General features: G+C 36.9%; 1 protein-coding gene across 2 annotated transcripts in view; it reads left to right on the top strand.

Annotated features, from left to right (window-relative positions):
* Positions 1–23534, top strand: part of MPV17L (MPV17 mitochondrial inner membrane protein like) — a 59837-nt gene that overhangs the window by 24163 nt on the left and 12140 nt on the right. For both annotated transcript variants that reach the window (XM_053690626.1, XM_053690627.1), the window contains 3 exons: positions 5621–6310; positions 6518–6588; positions 19781–19810. In XM_053690626.1, the coding sequence (XP_053546601.1) occupies positions 6004–6310; positions 6518–6588; positions 19781–19810 (408 nt within the window). In that variant the 5' untranslated portion in view covers positions 5621–6003. The remainder of the gene's footprint in view (positions 1–5620; positions 6311–6517; positions 6589–19780; positions 19811–23534) is intronic.

Raw genomic sequence — 23534 nt, 5'->3', positions numbered from 1 at the left:
AGAAATTAGGCTCTGTGTGAAGTCTAGAAGTAACTGCATATGTCAATTACCTTATAAAGCAGGATATAAAAATGGTCACTTAAACAACTACATTGGGGGTCAAAATTAGATCCAGATTAATAAATGAGCACCAGGGGATCATATGTCTAAAGGGAGAAAAATGGAAAATGAGTGTTTGCAAACATATGGAAATGTGTAACATCCAGTTAGCATATGTCTAATAAAAAAATAAATAAAAAAAAATCCCTACTAGGTACCCTCTAACACAAAACTGTAATAAACAGGCATAACACAAACAATGACCATAATATGCAATATAGAGATAAGAGAGCAGAATACATTAGAGCAGACCTATAACTAAACCTTATGCTTTAACTTTAGAACATTACATATATAGCCAGTCCAAAATGAGCATAGGTATTGTGCCAAAATAAGGTATATATGGGATAGCAGAACTGATTTGTAATAGTACATACTGTGAACAAGAAAACAGATGTGGCAAAATCCGTTAATGAAAACTGATTATGTTAGTAGTATGCAGATTCCAGCTACAGGGCTCTTGCATAGGATCACTTAGTTGCCGGAACCTAGATAAAAAGGTGCATCACAAATAAGCAAAGAACACATATATATGGTGGCTGTTTCCTCGGCAACTATTGCGTGTTATGCCCCAGAGCAGGCTCAACTGTAAAACAGTCCTGAAAAATATAAACATATCTGTCCCAGAATATTTTACTGCTGCAGGGGTCCAGCCGAGAGTGTAAGCACAATAAGCAGTCCCACTAGTTAGTGTGCGAGAGATTGTTCAGTTTCAAAGTGGGTGCCATAAATGCTGCAGACCAAGAGCTGCTAGCATAATCATAGGGAACTACAGATTATCCGATGCCCCTTCTCAGGTTTGTAGTGTGAGGCCCCTTAATGCGCACCAACTTACATTGTCTATCCGATGTGGAAACTCCCAGCGTATACACAGTGCATAGGTTCTGAGTACAACTGACACGGTATTAAGCGTGTTGTGCTGTTCATACCTCTCCAGCAAGTCCCAAAATGCCGGCAGGGATTTGAATGTCTGGTGCGGTCCCTGCGTCTGTATCCAACTGCAGCTGCTCTTTTGCGCGTTTGTCAGTGACGGTTCTCTGGAGGCATCAAGGGGCGCAGCTGCTAGGGGATCATCCGGTTCAACAGCGGACAACAATTCACCGCTGGCATCCAGCCGAGTGAGCCTCCTGGCCCCCACGACCATGCCTTGTAAGCAAATAGGTGTCGGTTTTGGAAAAGAAGATGGCGGTTGCCCCTGTTCTAATGTGCTCTTTGTGCATTCAGATTCCCTCACATGAGCCGTCGAGGTGGGAAGATAGTTAGCACATCTAGCGTAAGGCTTGCAAAAATCAGCCGGTGTGTTACCAAGAGCCTCGCCATAGCGATCTAACAGCTCATGCATCTGGCTCAGAATGGAGGCTGCAGCGTCGTTGTCCATCCTAGGCCTGAGAGGGTTAGAGAGTTCAAAGTTCCAAGAGATAGGACGAAAAGTACCGTACTGCTTCCTAATAGTAGTAATTGATAGAGCTTCCACGTAGGTAGAGTGAGAAGTGGGGAAAATAGGCAATAGATCCCCTAAAAATAGTAAATATATCGGGAGCTCAATAGGTGTGCGTCTTGTCTTAGTGAAGGTTGGCTCCTCAATGGAGAATATTTAAAGGTGCATTTGATGTTGGTGCTTAAAGAAAAAATTCTATAATGCACATTCAAACATTAACATTTTTCATGCGCACAATCTATTTACATTAAAACTGTTTCATATACTGTATGTGCTATCATAAACCATGTGCCAAGCTAAAGCATGCTGTAATTAAATAACTGACTTTATTTTTAACCTTTTGCTGATGTACATGGTAAAGAGAAGAAATGTATCAGACAAAAGTCCAATAACGGTCCTCTCAGCCCCAGCCAGTGTTGCCACGTTTTGTCTAACTAATTCATGGACACTTTTTTTTTAGGGGGGGGGGGGCATATACACTTTCATTATATTACTGCAATCCTTTTTAATACATTGCAGCAATATTTAATATTAACTCTTCTTTAGGTGTGATTGTTTTGTAAAATGTGGTTTAAGCAGAGCTGGCCTTGACTAGGCCTTCATACCTCCCAACATTTCAAAATTCAAAAGAGGGACCCCCCGACCCACCCCCACCCCCGCGGCAAAAAAATTTAAATGTGGTGGGCGGGGCTTAAAAATCATAAGACCAAAGTAATATAAATAAAATTCTAAATAAAGTCATATATTTTAATACTCTTATGCAGCAAATCAAGCACAAGCTCAAACCACTGGTATGGCTAGGTGAGCTCTGTATTTAATTAGCCTTTGCAAAGACATTGCTAAATATTTGTATCTTAATTGGACATTTAATAATAAATTCTTTAAAACTGCTCTCTGCATTCCCCATTAATATTCTAGATTCTGGCCTTTACAGTCAGCAAAAATGCACAGTAGCACACTACATAGCATACACTTACACATGCAGATACACACACACACACACACACACACTACATAGCATACACTTACACATGCAGATACGCACACACTACATAGCATACACTTACACATGCAGATACACACACACTACATAGCATACACTTATACATGCATACAGATACACATACACACACACACAGTTATGGATACAGATAGACACACACACTACATCCTATATGGGTATCTGTAATTCATTGTATGGGGTCCTGGGGTTGGCAAGCACATTAGCTGGCAGTCTGAGGCTGCCACTGTTCGTTACCCAGGTATTAGCACTGCTCATTGTATAAAACTGAAGGCATGCTAGTATTATCACCAGTTAGACATCATCACTACCAGAGGTAGGTTAGAGAGGTCACCATGCATTACCCGTGGTCAGAGTGTATACAGCCTCCTTACTCCTGCTTAACCCACACACCATTCCTTTTCCACAGGGAATCTAACAGGTATCTAACCCTGTGAGAGCAAAGCCAGCTGCTTCTGAGTAAGGGCCCAATAGAATTAAAAAAAAAAATTATTATTTTTTTTTAAATGCCTGGGGCAAATCGGGACAGATGGCTAGCAACCCGGGACAGGGGTACAGACCCCTAAAATCGGGACTGTCCTACGAAAATAGGGACAGTTGGGGGGTACGGGCCTTGATAGTCCTGATTGTAAACTATTAAATACATTTGAGTTTTAGACATACGTGGTACTCTCAAGGCAACTAAAAATTGTTTACTTTTTTACCTGATTTTTTATTTTTCCTTGTGTTCTGGTAATCGCTGGTCACTGCCAGTCAAGCAATTACCAGACTGCTGTGAAAACTTTCCTCCCTTGTCCAATTTCCACAGGGAGCAGGCACTTGCAGCAAAATCTATAGTCCTGGGGACAGTGTAAGAGCTGCAATCGCAAAGCAGACAGGCAGCACTGGGTATTCTTCTCTGCCTCAGTGACTGGCACTGCTTGCTGCTTCTGATTGCCGTCTCCAGCCATCATTTGCAGAGAGACAGGGACCCGTTGTATAATGGGACATGCTGAGGTAGAGGAAATCAAGATGGAATGGGCAGAGATTACAAGTTTGAGAGGGAGGAGTCTAGAAGATTATGAGAAAGATCTGGGATATATATCTGGATTCAGGGACTGATTAAGAGCGGGACGGTTAGTACCTCTAGCTCTAACCTTACACAGCATCTTCTTGATCATACATTGTCCCACTCTCTGGGCACACTATTGGCTCCCATAGTACTTTTTAGGGTTAACCCTCTGTGTCCTATTGTTGGTAAACTGCCCAAAGATGTGAGGCTATCTGTGCATGCTTGTTGTTGTAGTTAAAGGGATATGAAACACAATTGTTTTTCCTTTCATGATTCAGAAAGAGCATTCAATTTTCTAATTAACTTCTATTATCAATTCTTCGTTGTCTTGGTATCTTTATTTGAAAAGCTGGAATGTACGCTTAGGAGCCAGCCCATTTTTTGTTTAGAACCTGGGTAGCGCTTGCTGGCTAAATGTAGCATGGTGTATTTAATGATTCTTCGTCCTACATTATGCTTAATTTACATTGCCTTTTTATATTTTTGTGCGTCAATATCATACGAAAGGTTTACTTGTTCAGTTCAATGTTAGAAAATGCAGAAGCAGATTAGTTTAAAGGGACAGTCTAGTCAAAATTTAAACTTTCATTATTCAGATAGGGTATGCAATTTTAAACAACTTTCCAATTTACTTTTATCATCAATTTTGCTTTTGTTCTCTTGGTATTCTTAGTTGAAAGCTAAACCCAGGTAGACTCATATGCTAATTTCTAAACCCTTAAAGGCTGCCTCTAATCTGAATGCATTTTGACATTTGACACTTACTAGAGGGCGTTAGTTCATGTGTGCCATATGGATAACATTGTTCTCACGCACGTGGAGTTACCTAGGAGTCTTCGCTGATTAGCTAAAATGCAAGTCTGTCAAAAGAACTGAAATAAGGGGGCAGTCTGCAGAGGCTTAGATACAAGGTAATCACACAGGTAAAACATATATTATTATAACTGTGTTGGTTGTGCAAAACTGGGGAATGGGTAACAAAGGGATTATCTATCTTTTTAAACAATAAAAATTCTGGTGTAGGCTGTCCCTTTAATATATTACAATTAAAATTGGATTTTGTGTGGAAAAATACAGATTAAAATTGGATTTCATTATATAGTTCTTTTGGCAATATATATTTTTGGTTTATTTTAAAGGGACAGTCTACTTGAAATTTTGTTATTGTTTTAAAAAGATAGATAATCCCTTTATTACCCATTCCCCAGTTTTGCATAACCAACACTGTTACATTAAAACACTTTTTTTTCCTTTTATAGTTATCTGCATCTAAGCACTGAAGACTGCCCCTTATCTCAGTGTATTTTTTGTTTTTGTTTTTTATACGTTTTTACAATCTTGCATTTTAGCCAATTAGTGCTGGTTCTTGTGAACCCATTCTCCTTCTCCACGGGAGTGAGTACAATGTTATCTAAATGGCACACATGAACGAGCACTGTCTGGCTGTAGAGCAAAATTGTAAAAAGCTAAAAAATATATATTATAAAAGCACTCATATAAGATGCGGCCTACAGAGGCTTAGGGGGATATTTATCAAAGGTCTGGCGGACCTGATCAGACAGGGCGGATCAGGTCCGCCAGACCTCGCTGAATACGGCGGAGAGCAATACGCTCTCCGTATTCAGCATTGCACCAGCAGCTCTTGTAAGCTGCTGGTGCAACGCCGCCCCCTGCAGATTCGCAGCCAATCGGCCGCCAGCAGGGAGGTGTCAATCAACCCGATCGTACTCGATCGGGTTGAATTATGGCGATGTCTGTCCACCTGCTCAGAGCAGGCGGACAGGGTTATGGAACACGGGCCCTCAAGCTCCATCCGGAGCTTGATAAATGGGCCCCTTAGAAACAGGTTATAAAGTATATTAATATAACAATATTGGTTATGCAAAGAAGGGGAATGGGTAATAAGGGCATTATCTTTTTCAACAATAAAAAATCAAGTAGACTGTCGCTTTAACATTTCCTTGTACTGTCAGTTTATCTAACATTTTGTCTTTTTATTTCTCTGTTTTAGGATTGAAGCAAGTGTATTTGTGGAAAACAAAGGCAACATTGTGAAGATTTTACAATTTTAGATGTTTACATTATTTTCTTTCTCTTTATTACCTCATCTTTTTTACTGTATGTTTTTAAATTCCATTATTTTTTTAAATTACTCGCAGGCCCCGTTTTCATAGTAATTTTCAGACATATTGCCAAAACAAAAACAAAAAAGCTTGGTATCAAAATTAAGAAACAAAAAATATTTTTTCGACTTAAAGACAATAGTGTCCATTCCACCTTGTTTTATTTATTTTTTAACACCTCGTTTTTATGTTTTATTGAAGAACAAAATATATTTGAAACGTCATCTTTTCATCGGCAGCTTCTTTTTGTACTTTATATTTTCTACACACAATGCGTGCACTAATACAGTTCACTAAAAGATATCCATGGGCGACCAACGTGACCATTTATGGCTCACTCTTTGCTTCTGCTGATATTGTGCAACAGAAACTCACAAAGGGATCCGACGAGCCTATTGATTTTAAACAGACTGCTAAAGTAGGAATTGTTGGGTTCTGCTTTCACGCCAACTTCAACTTCTTCTGGCTCCGGTTCATAGAAAGAACCTTCCCAGGATCCGCTGCTAAGAATGTAATCAAAAAGGTGGCGTGTGATCAATTGATGGCTGCTCCAATCACAATCAGTGCTTTTTACACAGGTATTTAAATAGTGCTTTAATACTAATAACTGTTTGTCTGTTTTGTTTTTTATATTTGATGTAATATGGTGTTGTCCGCACTGATTTTTTTTTTTTTTTTTTTTTTTTTTTTTTTTTTTTAAACTCAACTTTTTTAGTTCTTAGATATCTTTTTTTTTTTTTTTTTTTTTTAAGTATAATTTTCTTATTAATGATGTTCAATTTTAGGTTTAAGTCTACTGGATGGAGATGAAGACATCTTTAAGAACCTTAAAGAGAAATTTTGGCCAACATACAAGGTAATTTCTTTCTTATGTTGTTATTTTAGCCTTGATAACCTGCAGCCCTCCACCAAGCCGATATAGGGACATGTAATTTCCCCCTTTTTAATTAGTTAATATTCAAAAATAAATTATTTTAGAAATCTGAATCTTAATGTCAACTTATTCTCATTCAGTGGTGGAGATACTATGGTCTTTACAGGACTCATGTACTCTAATCCTTAGGTACCTTTTGCAGGGCTAGATGATACTGAAGTTTAAAATAACCACAATAGGGGATTGTGTGTGTATATGTGTGTGTGTGTGTATATATATATATATATATATATATATATATATATATATATATATATATATATATATATATATATATATATATATATATATATATAAATAATTCTTAGCTATGATATTTATATTTTGTACAGTACAAGTAATTAAAACTATTACCTCTTTCTAACTGTAGCTTCCTGAAACTCCGTGTTTTAGGGCATTTTTTTTCCATCATGATTCACAGGACAATAACGTAATGTATGTGCATTTGCCTGTGCACAAGCACTTGTCTCCATGCATGTGCACTCAGTAGGGCATGTTCAGTAGATGTACACAAACAATTTTCTTCTTGTTGTCTCACCCTGGTCCTGCTAAGCACAACACAGAGTGCATGGCTGTTGTCAAAGCTGTAATATCAGTGGTGACATCACCACCTGTGTAATATGCATGGGTGACGCCATGGTTTATAGTTCTAGGCCCTTTGTGATTGGTCCGTCATGTACAGACATAAAGGGGGGAATGGTAATTAATCAGTTTATTTTTTATTTAAGGTAACTTTAATGTTTGTCATTAGACACTTCATTGAAAAGCTGTCAAGGAACTATCTATTAGATGAAGTGTTGAATGCAATGGGGCTTTCTTTGTTGTTTTATGCATTGTCCCAGGTAATAATTGCTAGGATACATGGATTAAAAAAGCCATTTTTGGTACAAATTAATCTTTTATTCACAAAAAAGTTTTAAAAACATATGGGCAACATGGAAAAGAATACATGAAATACAGAAATGCTTCACATATGATGCTTCAATGATGTGCCAAGGGCATTTATGGTGATGGGACCTTTGTACCTTGTCGTTCATTACCTTGATGACTCTTGGAAAGGTATAATGACAATATCATATGCATACCAAGATTTCACATATAATGAGAATCAGTTACGTAATTTGTTTGGGGGAAGAGGGTAAAAAGAGCGATACAGATGATTGCCAGGAAATACTACTAAGTTCCAAGCCTCTGTTTCCCCTCTCTAAGCTACTGAGAGTGATATCTGTCATAGCAGAAATAGAACATATTTTAAATATAAAGTGTACACTAGATCCCCTAACTTGGTTATTAAATAAACCACCCAATATCCAATACAAACCAAGTCTCAAACATTTTTGAATTATCTCGAATAGTATTTCATGTTTGATAGCTAAACACTGTAATTGTCCCTCTGTGTCTTCACACTCTATGTGGATACAGTGGAGGCTCCTCCATGTGTGCACTCCCGCACGTGCCTCCCTGTCAGATGTTGAGAGAAAAAAAAAATATGGGAATAAAATATAATTTTTCCAATAGCCCCCTATTGGAAAAATTATATATATATTTTTTTTAACTTCCAAAAAAATCATAAAATATAATTTTTCCAATAGCCTCCTATTGGCAAAATTATATTTTATTTTTAACCCCCAAAAATCTATTTCTTATGTATTCTTTAAAATATAAGCCCAAAAAAATGTTGTGTGTGTTTTTTTTATTTCTATCGCACGTGCGGTTAGAGCCCTATGATGCCTGTCAGTGATGTCTATGTGTTCACTGCAGGCATCTGGGCCAGCCTCAAATGCTTCTATATCAATCCCTGATCGCACACACTGAACTGTGCGAAAGTGGGGAGGGACATGTTCAGCCTGTGTTCTGATAGGCTGCACGCCACGATGCCGTATACGTCATCACGGCGAGAGTGTTCCGACTGTCAGTTCCGACTCAGTAGTTCAGCCTGTGGCACTTGTTGCAACTTGCAGCTCGCTGATAGGCTGCACGCGACGATGCCGTTACGTCACCATGGCTCAGCCTCCTCCCCCGCATCAACGGCGCGAAAAATTCATTGCTGAGTTTGCTGTTGAGCGGAGAGGAGTGACTGAGCTCAACTGTGACAGTCTCTGTTGAACAAGTTTTAAAACGCATAAGCATTTGTTTGCATTAGCAGTGTTACTTAGCACTGACTTTGTGTCTGAGTCTGTAATATATATTTAGAAGAGCTAGAGCCGGCTTGCCTACTAGAGAGGGTCAGAGCAGGGAGTGGAGGCTGACTGAACCGGAGCAACAAAAACAACATTAACTGACTTAGTTGTACTTGTCTTGGAGTTGGGCAGAATTTTTTTTAAAAAAACCTGCTGAATAATTATTAATTATAATTAAATTTTCTGAGAGAGGCTTCTATCTTAGTTAGTTCTTGCCTGGGCTGGGGCCCTGTCCCCTGATAATTTTGTCAGACAGAGTGCGTCAGTCTGTCAGACAGTGTCAGTTTACTTTTTATTAATTAGCAAATTGCAAGTTTTGCCAAAAAATTTAAAAGTTTTTTTTTCTCTAAAAAGCAGTTAACTGCTGCCTGTGCTGTGCTGCTATATTAACATAACTGTACAATTAAATATAAATTTTAATTATATTAGTTATATTACCACAAGTTATTATATATAATTATATATTTGAGAACAACCACAAAACTCTTACTAGTTTTAGACTGTAGTTGACCTTGCCCGTTGACGGCTGTCACGGCTGCTGCCTGCTGTAATTATACTAGTTAAAAAAACACTATTTTAGTTTAGAATTATTAGCAGATTGCAGAGAGTCTCAGAGTTTTTAAAACAATTATATATTTTAAAACAGCTTCACAGCTACTTACCTACAACCGCAAAACTACTTGCCTACTAGTTTTAGACTGTAGTTTAACTTGACCTTGCCCGTTGACGGCTGTCACGGCTGCTGCCTGCTGTAAATTAATTATACTAGTTAAAAGTTAAAAACACTATTTTAATTTAGAATTATTAGCAGATTTCAGAGAGTCTCAGAGTTTTTAAAACAATTATATATTTTATAACAGCTTCACAGCTACTTACCTACAGTCTTTCAAGTTATATATTTCAGAACAACCGCAAAACTACTTGCCTACTAGTTTTAGACTGTAGTTTAACTTGACCTTGCCCGTTGACGGCTGTCACGGCTGCTGCCTGCTGTAAATTAATTATACTAGTTAAAAGTTAAAAACACTATTTTAGTTTAGAATTATTAGCAGATTGCAGAGAGTCTCAGAGTTTTTAAAATTAACAATTATATATTTTATAACAGCTTCACAGCTACTTACCTACAGTCCTACAAGTTATATATTTTAGAACAACCGCAAAACTACTTGCCTACTAGTTTTAGACTGTAGTTGACCTTGCCCGTTGACGGCTGTCACGGCTGCTGCCTGCTGTAATTATACTAGTTAAAACACTATTTTAGTTTAGAATTATTAGCAGATTGCAGAGAGTCTCAGAGTTTTTAAAACAATTATATATTTTATAACAGCTTAACAGCTACTTACCTACGCTCCTACAAGTTATATATTTTAGAACAAACGCAAAACTACTTGCCTACTAGTTTTAGACTGTAGTTGACCTTGCCCGTTGACGGCTGTCACGGCTGCTGCCTGCTGTAATTATACTAGTTAAAACACTATTTTAGTTTAGAATTATTAGCAGATTGCAGAGAGTCTCAGAGTTTTTAAAACAATTATATATTTTATAACAGCTTCACAGCTACTTACCTACACTCCTACAAGTTATATATTTTAGAACAACCGCAAAACTACTTGCCTACTAGTTTTAGACTGTAGTTGACCTTGCCCGTTGACGGCTGTCACGGCTGCTGCCTGCTGTAAATTAATTATACTAGTTAAAAGTTAAAACACTATTTTAGTTTAGAATTATTAGCAGATTGCAGAGAGTCTCAGAGTTTTTAAAACAATTATATATTTTATAACAGCTTAACAGCTACTTACCTACACTCCTACAAGTTATATATTTTAGAACAAACGCAAAACTAATTGCCTACTAGTTTTAGACTGTAATTGACCTTGCCCGTTGACGGCTGTCACGGCTGCTGCCTGCTGTAATTATACTAGTTAAAAAAACACTATTTTAGTTTAGAATTATTAGCAGATTGCAGAGAGTCTCAGAGTTTTTAAAACAATTATAAATTTTATAACAGCTTCACAGCTATTTACCTACAAGTTGTATAATTTATAACAGCTGCAAAGCTAATTACCTACAAGTTATATATTTGATAGCAACCGCGAAACTACTTGCCTATTAAGTCAAGTTTTATATTTTATAACACCAATACTACTTGTCTAAAGGTTATATATATATATTATAACAGCAAAACTACTTGTCTCAAAGTGTTGACAAAATGTAAAACTAGAGATTTCAAAAGAGAATTCAAACCCGAGGTATATGATAAATATCCATGGATTTGTGGCTGTGAATTATCTAACAGACTCTTTTGTTTTTATTGTCTCCTGTTTGCAAAACAAAGTGGTGAATCAAGCTGGGTGAGTTATGGTGTCGCTGATTTATCACATTTAAATAAAAAAATAAATAAACATAATTGTTCACAATCACATTTAAACTCCACATTAGAGTTTAATTTGCTAGGAAGGGTTGATATTCGACAACAACTTGACAGTGCATATCGTTTAAATATTAAAAAACATAATGAGCAAGTAACGAAAAATCGTTATGTTCTTTCGAAAATAATTAATTGTATTTTATTTTGCGGCGCATTTGAACTTGCACTTCGAGGACATGACGAACGTGAGGATTCATTAAATCCAGGCATTTTCAGAGGTCTTATAAACTTCTCAGCAGAACTTGATGCATCTCTAAAAGAACATCTCGCTAGTGCCACTGTTTTTAAAGGAACGTCAAAAGAAATTCAAAACGATTTATTAGACTGTATGCTTACTGTTTGCCAGAACCAAATAAAAAAGGAAATCTCAAAAGCAAGTTTTGTAGCAGTGATAGCAGATGAAACTACTAATGTTTCATCTGCCTTCCAATTGGTTGTTGTTTTTCGATACATTATAGGTAACGGTCAACCGGTTGAGAGATTCTGGGAATTCACTAATCCAGCTGGACATGATGCAGAATCTATAGCTACATGTATCCAAAATACTTTGGAAAAAGTTATAGACAACCCCGAAAAATTGATATCCCAGAGTTACGACGGAGTGGTCAGCATGCAGGTGTTCAGGCTATAATTAAACGTACCTACAAGAATGCACATTTTGTGCATTGCTACGCACATCAACTCAATTTGATTGTCAGCCAAGCAAGCAGTCAGAATCAACAAGTTCGAGTATTTTTTTCTAACCTAAGTGACATTACTAACTTTTTTAGTAACTCGCCACAACGGATAGCTATTCTAGATGAAACTGTTCGAAGAAGGATACCTCATGGTTCAGCCACCAGGTGGAATTTCAAGAGTCGAACCGTCAATACAGTGTTTGAAAACAGGGAACAGTTAATTGAATGTATGGAAAAAATAGAGTCAACATCGAAAAAAGAAATAGCAATAAATCAAGCTGGGGCTATTCGGCGTATGTTACAAGACTCGGTATTTGTGTTTTGGCTTTCAGTTTTTCACAATATTATGCCACATGTAGATGTGTTATACAACCAACTTCAGAAAACACTAACAGACGCGGCACTTATTCGAAAACATGTTAACACTTTCCAGCAGACAATGGAAAACGAAAGGAAAAGAATGGACACAGTGACGATATCAGAAACAGAGGAAACATCAAGGAAAAGGAAGAGAGAAAATATTCACATTACTCAGACTGCGATGTTATCACGAATCAAGTAAAAGATAGATTTTCTTTTATAACTCACTACTCGGCTGTTTCTCTCCTCCAAGCTGAAAAATTTGCAGATTACGAGAAGAATTTTCCAAATCAGCTTCTTGAACAAACATCAGCGGTTTATGACATATTACAGAAAGATCGCCTGAAAACGGAACTAGGAGTAATTTACAGAAGACCAGATTTCCGAAATATGAATGGTGCCATCAGTCTTCTACAGTTTGTAATAGAAAATAACTTGGACAGTACTTTTTCGGAGACCTACAAACTGTTGCAAATTATTTCGACTATTCCCGTGACAACTGCTGAGGCTGAGAGATGTTTCTCAACTTTAAAACGAGTTAAGACATTTCTAAGGAGCACCATGACTGAGGAAAGACTGACTGCTCTAGCCATGCTCACAATTGAAAAACAATTGATCAATGACATGCCTACATTCACCGAAAATGTTATTGATTTATTTGCCTCAAAAAAAGACAAGCGGATTGACTTAATTTACAAAAATTGTACTTGAGTTATCAACATTCTGTTTTAATCTTTACCTTTGAAGTTAATTATTAAGCACTAGTGTAATGGAAATAATCTTCTTTTGTAGAAAGTAAAATGTTGGTGTATTTATCTTAATGTTGCCATGGCCTTTGGCTGCATTGCCTAATATCGAACACTGGGGGCTAGGGCAACAATAATTGAGATGTGGTTTTATTTCTCTATAAAGTGGAAGGTTCTTTAAATCCAGGAATATATTTTCATAAATGTACATTCAAGATACTTATTATTTCGCAGCTTTGAATCTTGATTAATCATTTGGTTAATACATATGTTATTATATAATTTAACTGAGCATGTATATTTTAACACTAGACATGGGTATACTGAAGAGTATGGATTCTTGTATATTAATTTAAATATTAGACATGGTCATAATATTAAATATTATAAATATATATATATATATATATATATATATATATATATACTTCCTACTGATAATATCTTAAGAGATTAACTTAATAGTCATTTTGCAAACAGGATCTTCTTTTTATTGTCTCCTGTTTGAAAAACAAAGTGGTGATTCAAGTTGGGTGAGTTATGGTGTCGCCGATTTATCACATTTAACTCCAAAAATATAAATAATTGCTACTAATCACATTTATACTCCCCATTAGAGTTTAATTTGCTATGAAGGATTGATATTCGCCAACAACTTGTCAGTGCATATTGTTTGAATGTTAAAAAACACTAACATCAAGTAACCACAAATCGTTATGTTCTTTCCCAAATTATGAATTGTATTCTATTTTCCGGCGCATTTGAGCTTTCACTTCGAGGACATGATGAACGCGATGATTCATTAAATATTGGGAGACTTAAAAGGATTGTAATTTAATACTTAGTATGATACTAATAATCAGCTATACTATAGTATTAACTATTTGAAATCAATTGAGTAATCATTTCATATTCTGATATTACATTGAATTTAATTAGAATTCTGTAGTGATTAATTTATTGTAACAATATTTATATTTCCTTATTATCCCACTTTGATATAAATATAATCCATATTTGAAGTCATTCCTTAATAAAGTATAGGAGTATATAAAACTATATGGAAATTAGGTACAAGTCATTTCATATGAAATTTTGTCTTCTATATGCTTGGATCGATTCTGAGCTAGAAAACCTTTCCAGACGTATATGTGGATTCAGACCTTCAAAAGTATTGTTAGTCTCATCATTTGTATATCATACAAGGGATAATTACTTACTTTCCTGAAGATTGAGCATATCTGAAGTAAAGTACAGAATTGTTTCTCTGTCACCCCAGAGAGGTAACATGGTCATCTTGTTTGTAGAGATCTAATCTCATTAAGCGTTGAAGTAAAGAATCTTTTGAAGCTTAAACTTTAACAAATGTTCCCTTTGTATATTTTTTAGATATCCTGCCTGTGAGCTGTATTGGAGCATAGTATTTATATATAATTGATGTTACATTTCATGAAAATATATTTCATATCTGAGTTCATTACTTTAATACAGTTTGAGTGCATGAAATCATATACAGTTGTATGCAAAAGTTTAGGCACCTCTGACAATTTCCATGATTTTCAGTTATAAATAATTGGCTGTTTAGATCAGTAATTTCATTTTGATCTATCAAATAAATGAAGGACACAGTAAAAATTCAGTAGTGATATAAGGTTTATTGGATTAACAGAAAATGTGCAATATGCATCAAAACAAAATTAGACAGGTGCATACATTTGTGCACCCTTGTTATTTTGTTGATTTGAATACCTGTAACTACCTAGCACTGATTAATTGGAAGACAAAATTGGTTTGGTGAGCCCATTAAGCCTTAAACTTCATAGACAGGACAGGTGTATCCAATCATGAGAAAAGGTTTTAAGGTGGCCAATTGCAAGTTGTTCTCTATGACTCTCCTCTGAAGAGTGGCAACATGGGGACCACAAAACAACTCTCAAATGACCTAAAAACAAAGATTGTTCAACATCATGGTTTAGAGGAAGGCTACAAAAAGCTATTGCATAGATTTAAGATGTCAGTGTCCACTGTGAGGAACATAGTCAGCATGGTGAGGATATGGAAGACCACAGGCACATTTCTTGTTAAGGCCAGAAGTGGCAGGCCAAGTAAAATATCGGATAGGCAAAGGATGATAAGAACGGTCAAAAACAGCCCACAGACCACCTCCAAAGACCTGTACTACTGGGAATATTGTTGAGGGTCTCATGGATTCCACTCAATATCAGCAGATACTTGAGAATAATGTTGAGGAATCAGTCACAAACTTCAGTTGAAGTTACCCCCAGGCCGGGCCTGGATATTTCAAGAAGACGATGACCAAAAACACTGCTGGTTCAAATGGGTGGGGCCATTTTATGGGTGTGACTTTCACAAAGGGGTGTGGCTTTTAAAATGGGTGTGGCTTGTTAAAAGGGGCGTGGTTTTTAAAAAGGGGGTGTGGTTTTCCAAAGGGTCGTGGCTTTCCAATAGGGGCAGGGTCTTGTGCACCCCCATCCCAAAAATTCACCAGCCGCCACTGTGTGGATATCTAAGGTATTAGACACTGAAGAATATTATTTTATGAAAAACCACAAAATGGATACCTTGGCAATTATGTCACATGGGAACAGTATTGTAAAACTCTAAAACATAAATAATTTTAACTCCTTAGTTTAGTATATATTCTTTTCTACTTATGATAGCACACTTTATATTAACTTGACCATTTAGCAGTGATGTTCTCTACTGGGATCTTTAATGGATATTTTGTGCTTTGTCATCCCTGTTATTATTATTGATTCCTTCTTTTTGGAATGACCAAGAATTATTGTATGTTTATATTATCTTTTTCTTTTCTTGCTGTAATTATTTAAAAAAAAAAAAATCATAATCCCTAGCTGATGTATAGCAGGAGCTGTGTCTCCAAAGTATGATGCCTTTGTAATATTTTAATTACGTTAATAAAATGTGGATTATGACAAAAATATACATTTTTTATTGAAATTATCAGACTAGTATACAAAACAGTTGTAACCAATGTTCCCTCTAAGGACAGTTTGTGAGCAGCCCAGCAGTGTAACAGTCAATTAGAGCAATTAACAAACACTGCACAATACAGACTGCAAGGTGTGGTTCCCTTATCAACTGTTTCACTGCTGGGAAGCTCACAAAAACTGTCCTTAGAGGGAACACTGGTTGTAACCATCCAATATTCCAACATACAAAGTACACTTGGTAGAATAACGATCCATATGTTACATAGATAAATCTGCCTAAAACTGGTCCATGCTTTAGATTATTTGTTTCTAGACATGCTGTTTTATAGTAAAGTCACAAAAGTAGAATGTCCAGAAGAGAAGGAAAATAACCATATATAAACTGGAAGAACTTGGTGTAGAACTAATAGTTACAGAAGAAGATAGAGAAAAAAGGGAATGAGAGGGAGGAAGGAACATAATGCAAAAAAGGGTAATGAAAGGGCCTCTTGGCATTCACAAAACCACTCAAAAAAGCAATTACAAAATATCATCAGTCCTATATTTCAACCCTGCTTAATTCATGTATAATATTATGACTGAGAGAGTGCAAAGGCTCACAAACTCCACAAAAAAGATCCAGTTGTACTCCAGTGGGAAATGCATATTACTCCATATCCCTCACATAACCTAAAATATCAATCACCCCCCCCCCCCTATAAAATCATCCTCTCTTTTTTTTTTTTTTTTTTTTTTTTTTTTGTAGCAGACAAGTCACCCAAACATGTAAAATGTAGGTGCCCCCTATTTTACAGTACAAGTCACCCAAACATGTAAAATGTAGGTGCCCCCTATTTTACAGTACAAGTCACCCAAACATGTAAAATGTAGGTGCTCCCTGTTTTACAGTGCAATACTCATGAAAAAGTGGAATCCCCTTTCAAGTTCTTTTTCTTGAGCATCTTAAGGTATAAATGACCTCTCTACTAACATAGAAAGATAGATTTTGACGGCAGATAAGAGCCATAGGCCCAGCAAGCCTACCCGATATGTCCTAAAAGTATAAACTTATCTAGTTCGTAGGATATCCTTATGCTTATCCCAGGCAATTTTTAAAGTCCACCACAGTGTTTGTCATTACCACTTCCTTACAGAAAGGGTGATTGATTCATGGAATAAACCTCTACAAGAAGTGCTTCCTTAAATTACTCCTGAATATACTACCCTTAAGCTGGAGATCATGAACCCTTGTTCTTGGATTTTCCTTTTTATGTAAAAAACTCACAGCTTCAGTTTTACTAAGTCTTTTAATATACAGTACTTGAAAGTTGCTATCATATCACCTCTTTCCCTTCTCTCCTCCAAGCTATACATATTTAGGCCATTGAGCCTCTCCAGGTACGTTTTTATTTTTTAGACCATGTACCATTTTGGTAGTCCTCCTTTGCACAGATTCAAGTTTGTTTAAATTGTTCTGAAGATATGACCTCCAGAACTACACACAATACTCAAGATGAGGTCTACTTATATCCTTTTAGGGTCCTCTGTACCATAAAGAGATCCTGTCACCCCCTTGTTAACACCAAAAGCGAGGATAAGCCTCATTTAGTGAACGATCAAAAGCTCAGGTACCAGACATAGAGTATCTTGGCTCCCTTGTGTAGCACTCACCATTGAAGAAGTTCCCTTTAAGAGGGATCAGGATACGAAACATAGGCCATCAAAACTGTGCCTCCTGCCAGGTAGAAAAGCTGCCATCTCAGTTTCCAGGGCATCTTTTCTTCCTGTCCAGGTTGGACAAATTCACAGCCCCTTATCAGCCCACACTGTAATTTGAATGCTAGTGGGGGGGCAGGGTCCACTTGTTAAACTGTAGACACAGCTTGTGATTTATCATTCTCCAAATCACTGTCTCTTCATTTCAAGCTTTAAATACAGTTCTCTGTTCTGTCTGGCTGTGTTCCATTGTGAAAAACAGTAATTTTCTCCTGAAGTGCATTAAGTGTTGTTGAGTTCAGCTTTTGGCAAATTGATTAACTATATCAGTTTTGCAACTTTGAGCATTTATATTCAACCCATTTACTTTTGATTTAAATCACTATTTATTGAATACATGTTCAATTCTAATTTATGCCTAGTGAACCTGAGTAAATATTTTAGGTTCTATGTCCAATTCCAGAATTCCAAACCAAGGTTATGTCAGAATTCAAGGTCTCTCAAGACATTTGCTTTCCATTCTTTTGATCAAAAATAAGATGATAAAAGGGTGAGAAAAAAAATCTTACACAATGTTTGTAGATTCAAATACACCATACTGAGGCGTGGACTGGAGAAATACTAATATACTGCTGGTAATGCCTTAAGATACTAGGACATGTTGTATGCCTGCAAGAACTGCTATCTTGTATTATTTTGGCAAACCAATTTCTTCCACATTAAACCATGTCTTCATGGACGTCACTTTGTGCACAGTCATGCTGGAACAGAAAAGGGCCTTCCCCATACTGTTGCCAAAAAGTTGGAAGCACCCACTTTTCTTAAATGTAGCATTGAGATAATTCTTTATTGGAACTAAGAGGCTTTGCCAAAACCCTGAAAAACAGCCCCAGATGATTATCCCTCCTTCACCAAACTTTACAGTAAGCACTGTGCATTAGGTAGCCCTCTCCTGTCATCTGCCACATCCAGATTCTTCCAGTAGATTGCCAGATGGTAGAACACAAACACGTTTCAATGGCTCCAGAGTCCAGTTGCGGTGTGCTTGACATTGCGCATGTTGATGTGAGGCTTGTGTACAGCTGCTCGGCCATGGAAACCCATTTCTTTTGACCTTTAAGTGCCAGTCTAATGTAAAAATTACTGATTGAGGGAAACCGGCTTTCTTACTTCACTCCCACTCTGACTGCTAGCGCTGATATACCAGTACTGTTGTTTTGTAATGTAAAAAATGGGATGCTTTAATTTGTTAAAGAGTGTCATTTTATTATCACTGGGGTTGCACACAAAGATGGGTAAAGCTCAACACAGGAGCCACAACTATTGCAGATCCTCCTTGTGAGCCTCAAGGTCAGCAGCTTCTGAGTGTGAGTTTACCTTTGTGCTTAACCTTTGTTAATTAGAGCATGTAAATTTAGCATTAATCCCTTTTTATGTTTAAATTATTTTTATTAAAGCATTTTATATTATATACAACATATAAGGTCATTCTTTACATATGGATATAATTAGTAGGATATTCAAAGCCTTACAGACATTGTACATCATACTTCAAAAAGAGTTTCACAATTCAAGGATCATAGAATCTTACTCCCAGTCCCTTTGAGAGTCAGTTACAAGTAATGTTCAGAAACTGTCTGGCTCTAGTATTTATCTTCCTGTATCAGACAAAATTAGTCCATATTATAGACATCCACTTGGGAGAGAATAACCCTTTGAAATTGACCAATAAGGGGTGGGAGAAACCAGATAATGAAATAACTACTATAAAATAAACCTAAACAGAAATTGGATGCGTAAGACTGTGTTGAATTTATAAGTCAATAGAAAGATTATTGTGGAAGCTCCCAAACAGTGCTTGTATCAGTAAGTGCTATCTACCTACAATTTGTGGGTCTATAAAGTATAATTTGAACCATTCCTAAGATTCCAATAAAACCACAGTTCTTCTCAGTCTGTTGCATATTGCACGTCATATAACCACTCTATTTAAACAAAAGAAATTATTTTATTGTTTGTACTTAACTCTACTATCATTCTGTTTGTTTTTTAGACTGGAGTTGTATGTTGGACAGTCTTTCAGGTAAGTGACAACTAATATAGCTATCACCTTGAATATCTATTTACTTCATTTGTGTTATACTGGTATGAAGATGCTAAAACATGTTTACAAGTAACTTTTTTTATATAGTGATACAATTATAAAATATGAATTTAAAAAAGGCTCCAGAAGAGTTTATATATATATATATAAAAAGAAAAAAAAGTTCTGTAATAACCACTATTTTTTGACACCCCTCTCATGTATCATTATTCTGGTACTGTACAAGTATGATACAGGGATACATTAATGTCCTGCTTTAGTGGTAAATGTAGTTCCTCAGATAATGCATCACTGTGATTATGTTTTATTCACATCCATGTGGGATGTTATTGTGAAATGTATTACATATAACTGTTACTTATAAAGCGCCAACATATTCTGCACCGCTATACAAAGTAAAGTAGAATCATGGGGTACATAACAATACATAGGCTAACAAGTACAGTAAGATTAGGTTACATTTGTGAGGGTACATTGCTGCAGTACTTGAATCAACAGACTTAAAACAAGAGGAGAGGAGTGGCCTGCCCTTGGGCACAATCTATGATTGGAGCACTTATTCAAAGTGTCCTACCGGTATAAAGGCTCTCAAGCTTACAATCTTATAGTAGAGGGGAGTAGCTTTGTTTTCCTGTACAGCTATGAGTTATACATGGTGCAGGCAGGAACATGAATAGGGCTGTAAGGGTCACTCTTCATGTGCTGTTTAGAAGCGCAATTCATGTTCCCTTCTGCACACTCTGCAACATGTGTAACTCATAAGTGTCCAGGACAACATGGCTTATGGGGTAACCCTTAGAGGGAAGAAAATTCAGAAACATGGTTAAGTAATTTATGCGTTATAAAGATTGAACCTGTAAATGGGAGAATGTGTGTGCTAACAGCATCGGGAGGAAGACGAAGAATGACATTAAAATGTAGGGAGCAATATAGCTGTATAAAGAGGAGGAAAAGTAAAGAAGTGTAGAAGAATGTGCAACTTCATTGAAATCAGATTGACTGCGCTAGTTCCACCGGAGAGCAATTAAAGAGATGGTAAACCCAAGCGTATAACTAACGCTAGGATTTACCATCACTAAAGATAAACATGAGTTTATTTCATAGTTTTATTTTTTTTTAAAAACAGCATTGCACTCACCCTAGCTGTTGGGAAAGTAGATCGCTAACACAGCATCTCCGGCCACCCACCGCACATCGCTTTCTTCAATGAGGTGACGTTTCCACCTCTAGATCAATAGCTGTGCATGTCAGCTGACATCCTAGCACAGCTAGAGGTTTAAACGTCACCTTATGGGAGAAGAGAACTGTGCCATGGGCGCCGGAGATGCTGAATTAGCTATATACTTTCCTAAAAGCTAGGGTGAGTGTAAAGCTGTTTTTTAGGAAACTATGACAGAAACTCATGTTTGTTTTTAGTGATGGTAAATCCTAACGTTTCTGATACGCTTTATTATATAACCACTCTTAAAGTGATGGTAAATCCAGAGTTCACATCAGGGTGGGAGGGCAGAAAGTACTATGGGAAATAGATGTTTTGTTTGCAGACAGTGGTCAGATGATTTAGGTTAGCTGGGATGTCTTAGTAAATTGATTCACACCTGGGATTTGTGTGAAATAGATTGTTTGTTCACATACAGTGGTTAGATGATTTAGGTGAGCTGAGATATCTTAGTGAAGTGAGTCTCAGCTGGCCTTTGTGAAATAGATGGTTTGTTTGCAGACAGTGGTCAGATGCTTTAGGTGAGTTGGGATGTCTGAGTGTTATGGTGACATATTACATAATATGTTGCATATTAGCACAAATTTGCTTTTATATGCTGATAATTTGTATTACTGCTGTATAGGGTCTTTACCTCGAGAACCAAATATGCACATCTTGCAATATGCATAGCCAAGTGATCTTAATATAGCTGATATCAATTCATCAACACATTGATACATCTTTTGCCGTCATTAAAAGGGACATTAATCACGTCTTGTTTCTTCTGTTAAGTGTGATCAGTCCACGGGTCATCATTACTTCTGGGATATTACTCCTCCCCAACAGGAAGTGCAAGAGGATTCACCCAGCAGAGCTGCATATAGCTCCTCCCCTCTACGTCACTCCCAGTCATTCTCTTGCACCCAACGACTAGATAGGATGTGTGAGAGGACTATGGTGATTATACTTAGTTTTATATCTTCAATCAAAAGATTGTTATTTTAAAATAGCACCGGAGTGTGTTATTACCTCTCTGGCAGAGTTTGAAGAAGAATCTACCAGAGTTTTGCTATGATTTTAGCCGGAGTAGTTAAGATCATATTGCTGTTCTCGGCCATCTGAGGAGTGAGGTAAACTTCAGATCAGGGGACAGCGGGCAGATGAATCTGCATAGAGGTATGTAGCAGTTTTTATTTTCTGACAATGGAATTGATGAGAAAATCCTGCCATACCGATATAATGTCATGTATGTATACTTTACACTTCAGTATTCTGGGGAATGGTACTTCACTAGAATTACACTGTAAGAAATACATAAAGCTGTTTAATAACTAGAGATTATGTTTAACGTTTTTGCTGGAATGTAAAATCGTTTTCATTTGCTGAGGTACTGTGTGAATAAATGTTTGGGCACTATTTTTCCACTTGGCAGTTGCTTAATCTGTTTTTCTGACAGTTTCTGTTCTCCCTCACTGCTGTGTGTGAGGGGGAGGGGCCGTTTTTTGGCGCTTTTTCTATGCATCAAATATTTCAGTCAGCAACTCATTGTATTCCCTGCATGATCCGGTTCATCTCTACAGAGCTCAGGGGTCTTCAAAACTTATTTTGAGGGAGGTAATTTCTCTCAGCAGAGCTGTGAGAATTATAGTTTGACTGAGATAAAAAACGTTTATTCTGTAATTTGTTTCCTGCTTTCAGAATTTGTTATCTTTGCTAATGGGATTAAACCTTTGCTAAAGTTGTGTTGTTTACAAGGATTGAGGCTATAACTGTTTCAATTTATTAATTTTCAACTGTCATAGATCTTCTGTGCTTCTTAAAGGCACAGTACATTTTAATATTATTCTAATTGAATTGTATTTCCAAGTTGCAAGTTTATTTGCTAGTGTGTTAAACATGTCTGATTCAGAGGATGATGCCTGTGTCATTTGTTGCAATGCCAAAGTGGAGCCCAATAGAAATTTATGTACTAACTGTATTGATGCTACTTTAAATAAAAGTCAATCTGTACAAATTGAACAAATTTCACCAAACAACGAGGGGAGAGTTATGCCGACTAACTCGCCTCACGTGTCAGTACCTACATCTCCCGCTCAGAGGGAGGTGCGTGATATTGTAGCGCCGAGTACATCTGGGCGGCCATTACAAATCACATTACAGGATATGGCTACTGTTATGACTGAGGTTTTGGCTAAATTACCAGAACTAAGAGGTAAGCGTGATCACTCTGGGGTGAGAACAGAGTGCGCTGATAATATTAGGGCCATGTCAGACACTGCGTCACAGGTGGCAGAACATGAGGACGGAGAACTTCATTCTGTGGGTGACGGTTCTGATCCAAACAGACTGGATTCAGATATTTCAAATTTTAAATTTAAACTGGAAAACCTCCGTGTATTACTAGGGGAGGTGTTAGCGGCTCTGAATGATTGTAACACAGTTGCAATACCAGAGAAAATGTGTAGGTTGGATAAATATTTTGCGGTACCGACGAGTACTGAG

The sequence above is a fragment of the Bombina bombina genome, chromosome 8, assembly GCF_027579735.1.
Source record: "Bombina bombina isolate aBomBom1 chromosome 8, aBomBom1.pri, whole genome shotgun sequence".
Taxonomy (NCBI): Eukaryota; Metazoa; Chordata; class Amphibia; order Anura; family Bombinatoridae; genus Bombina; species Bombina bombina.
This window is presented reverse-complemented; position numbering and strand designations above follow the sequence as displayed.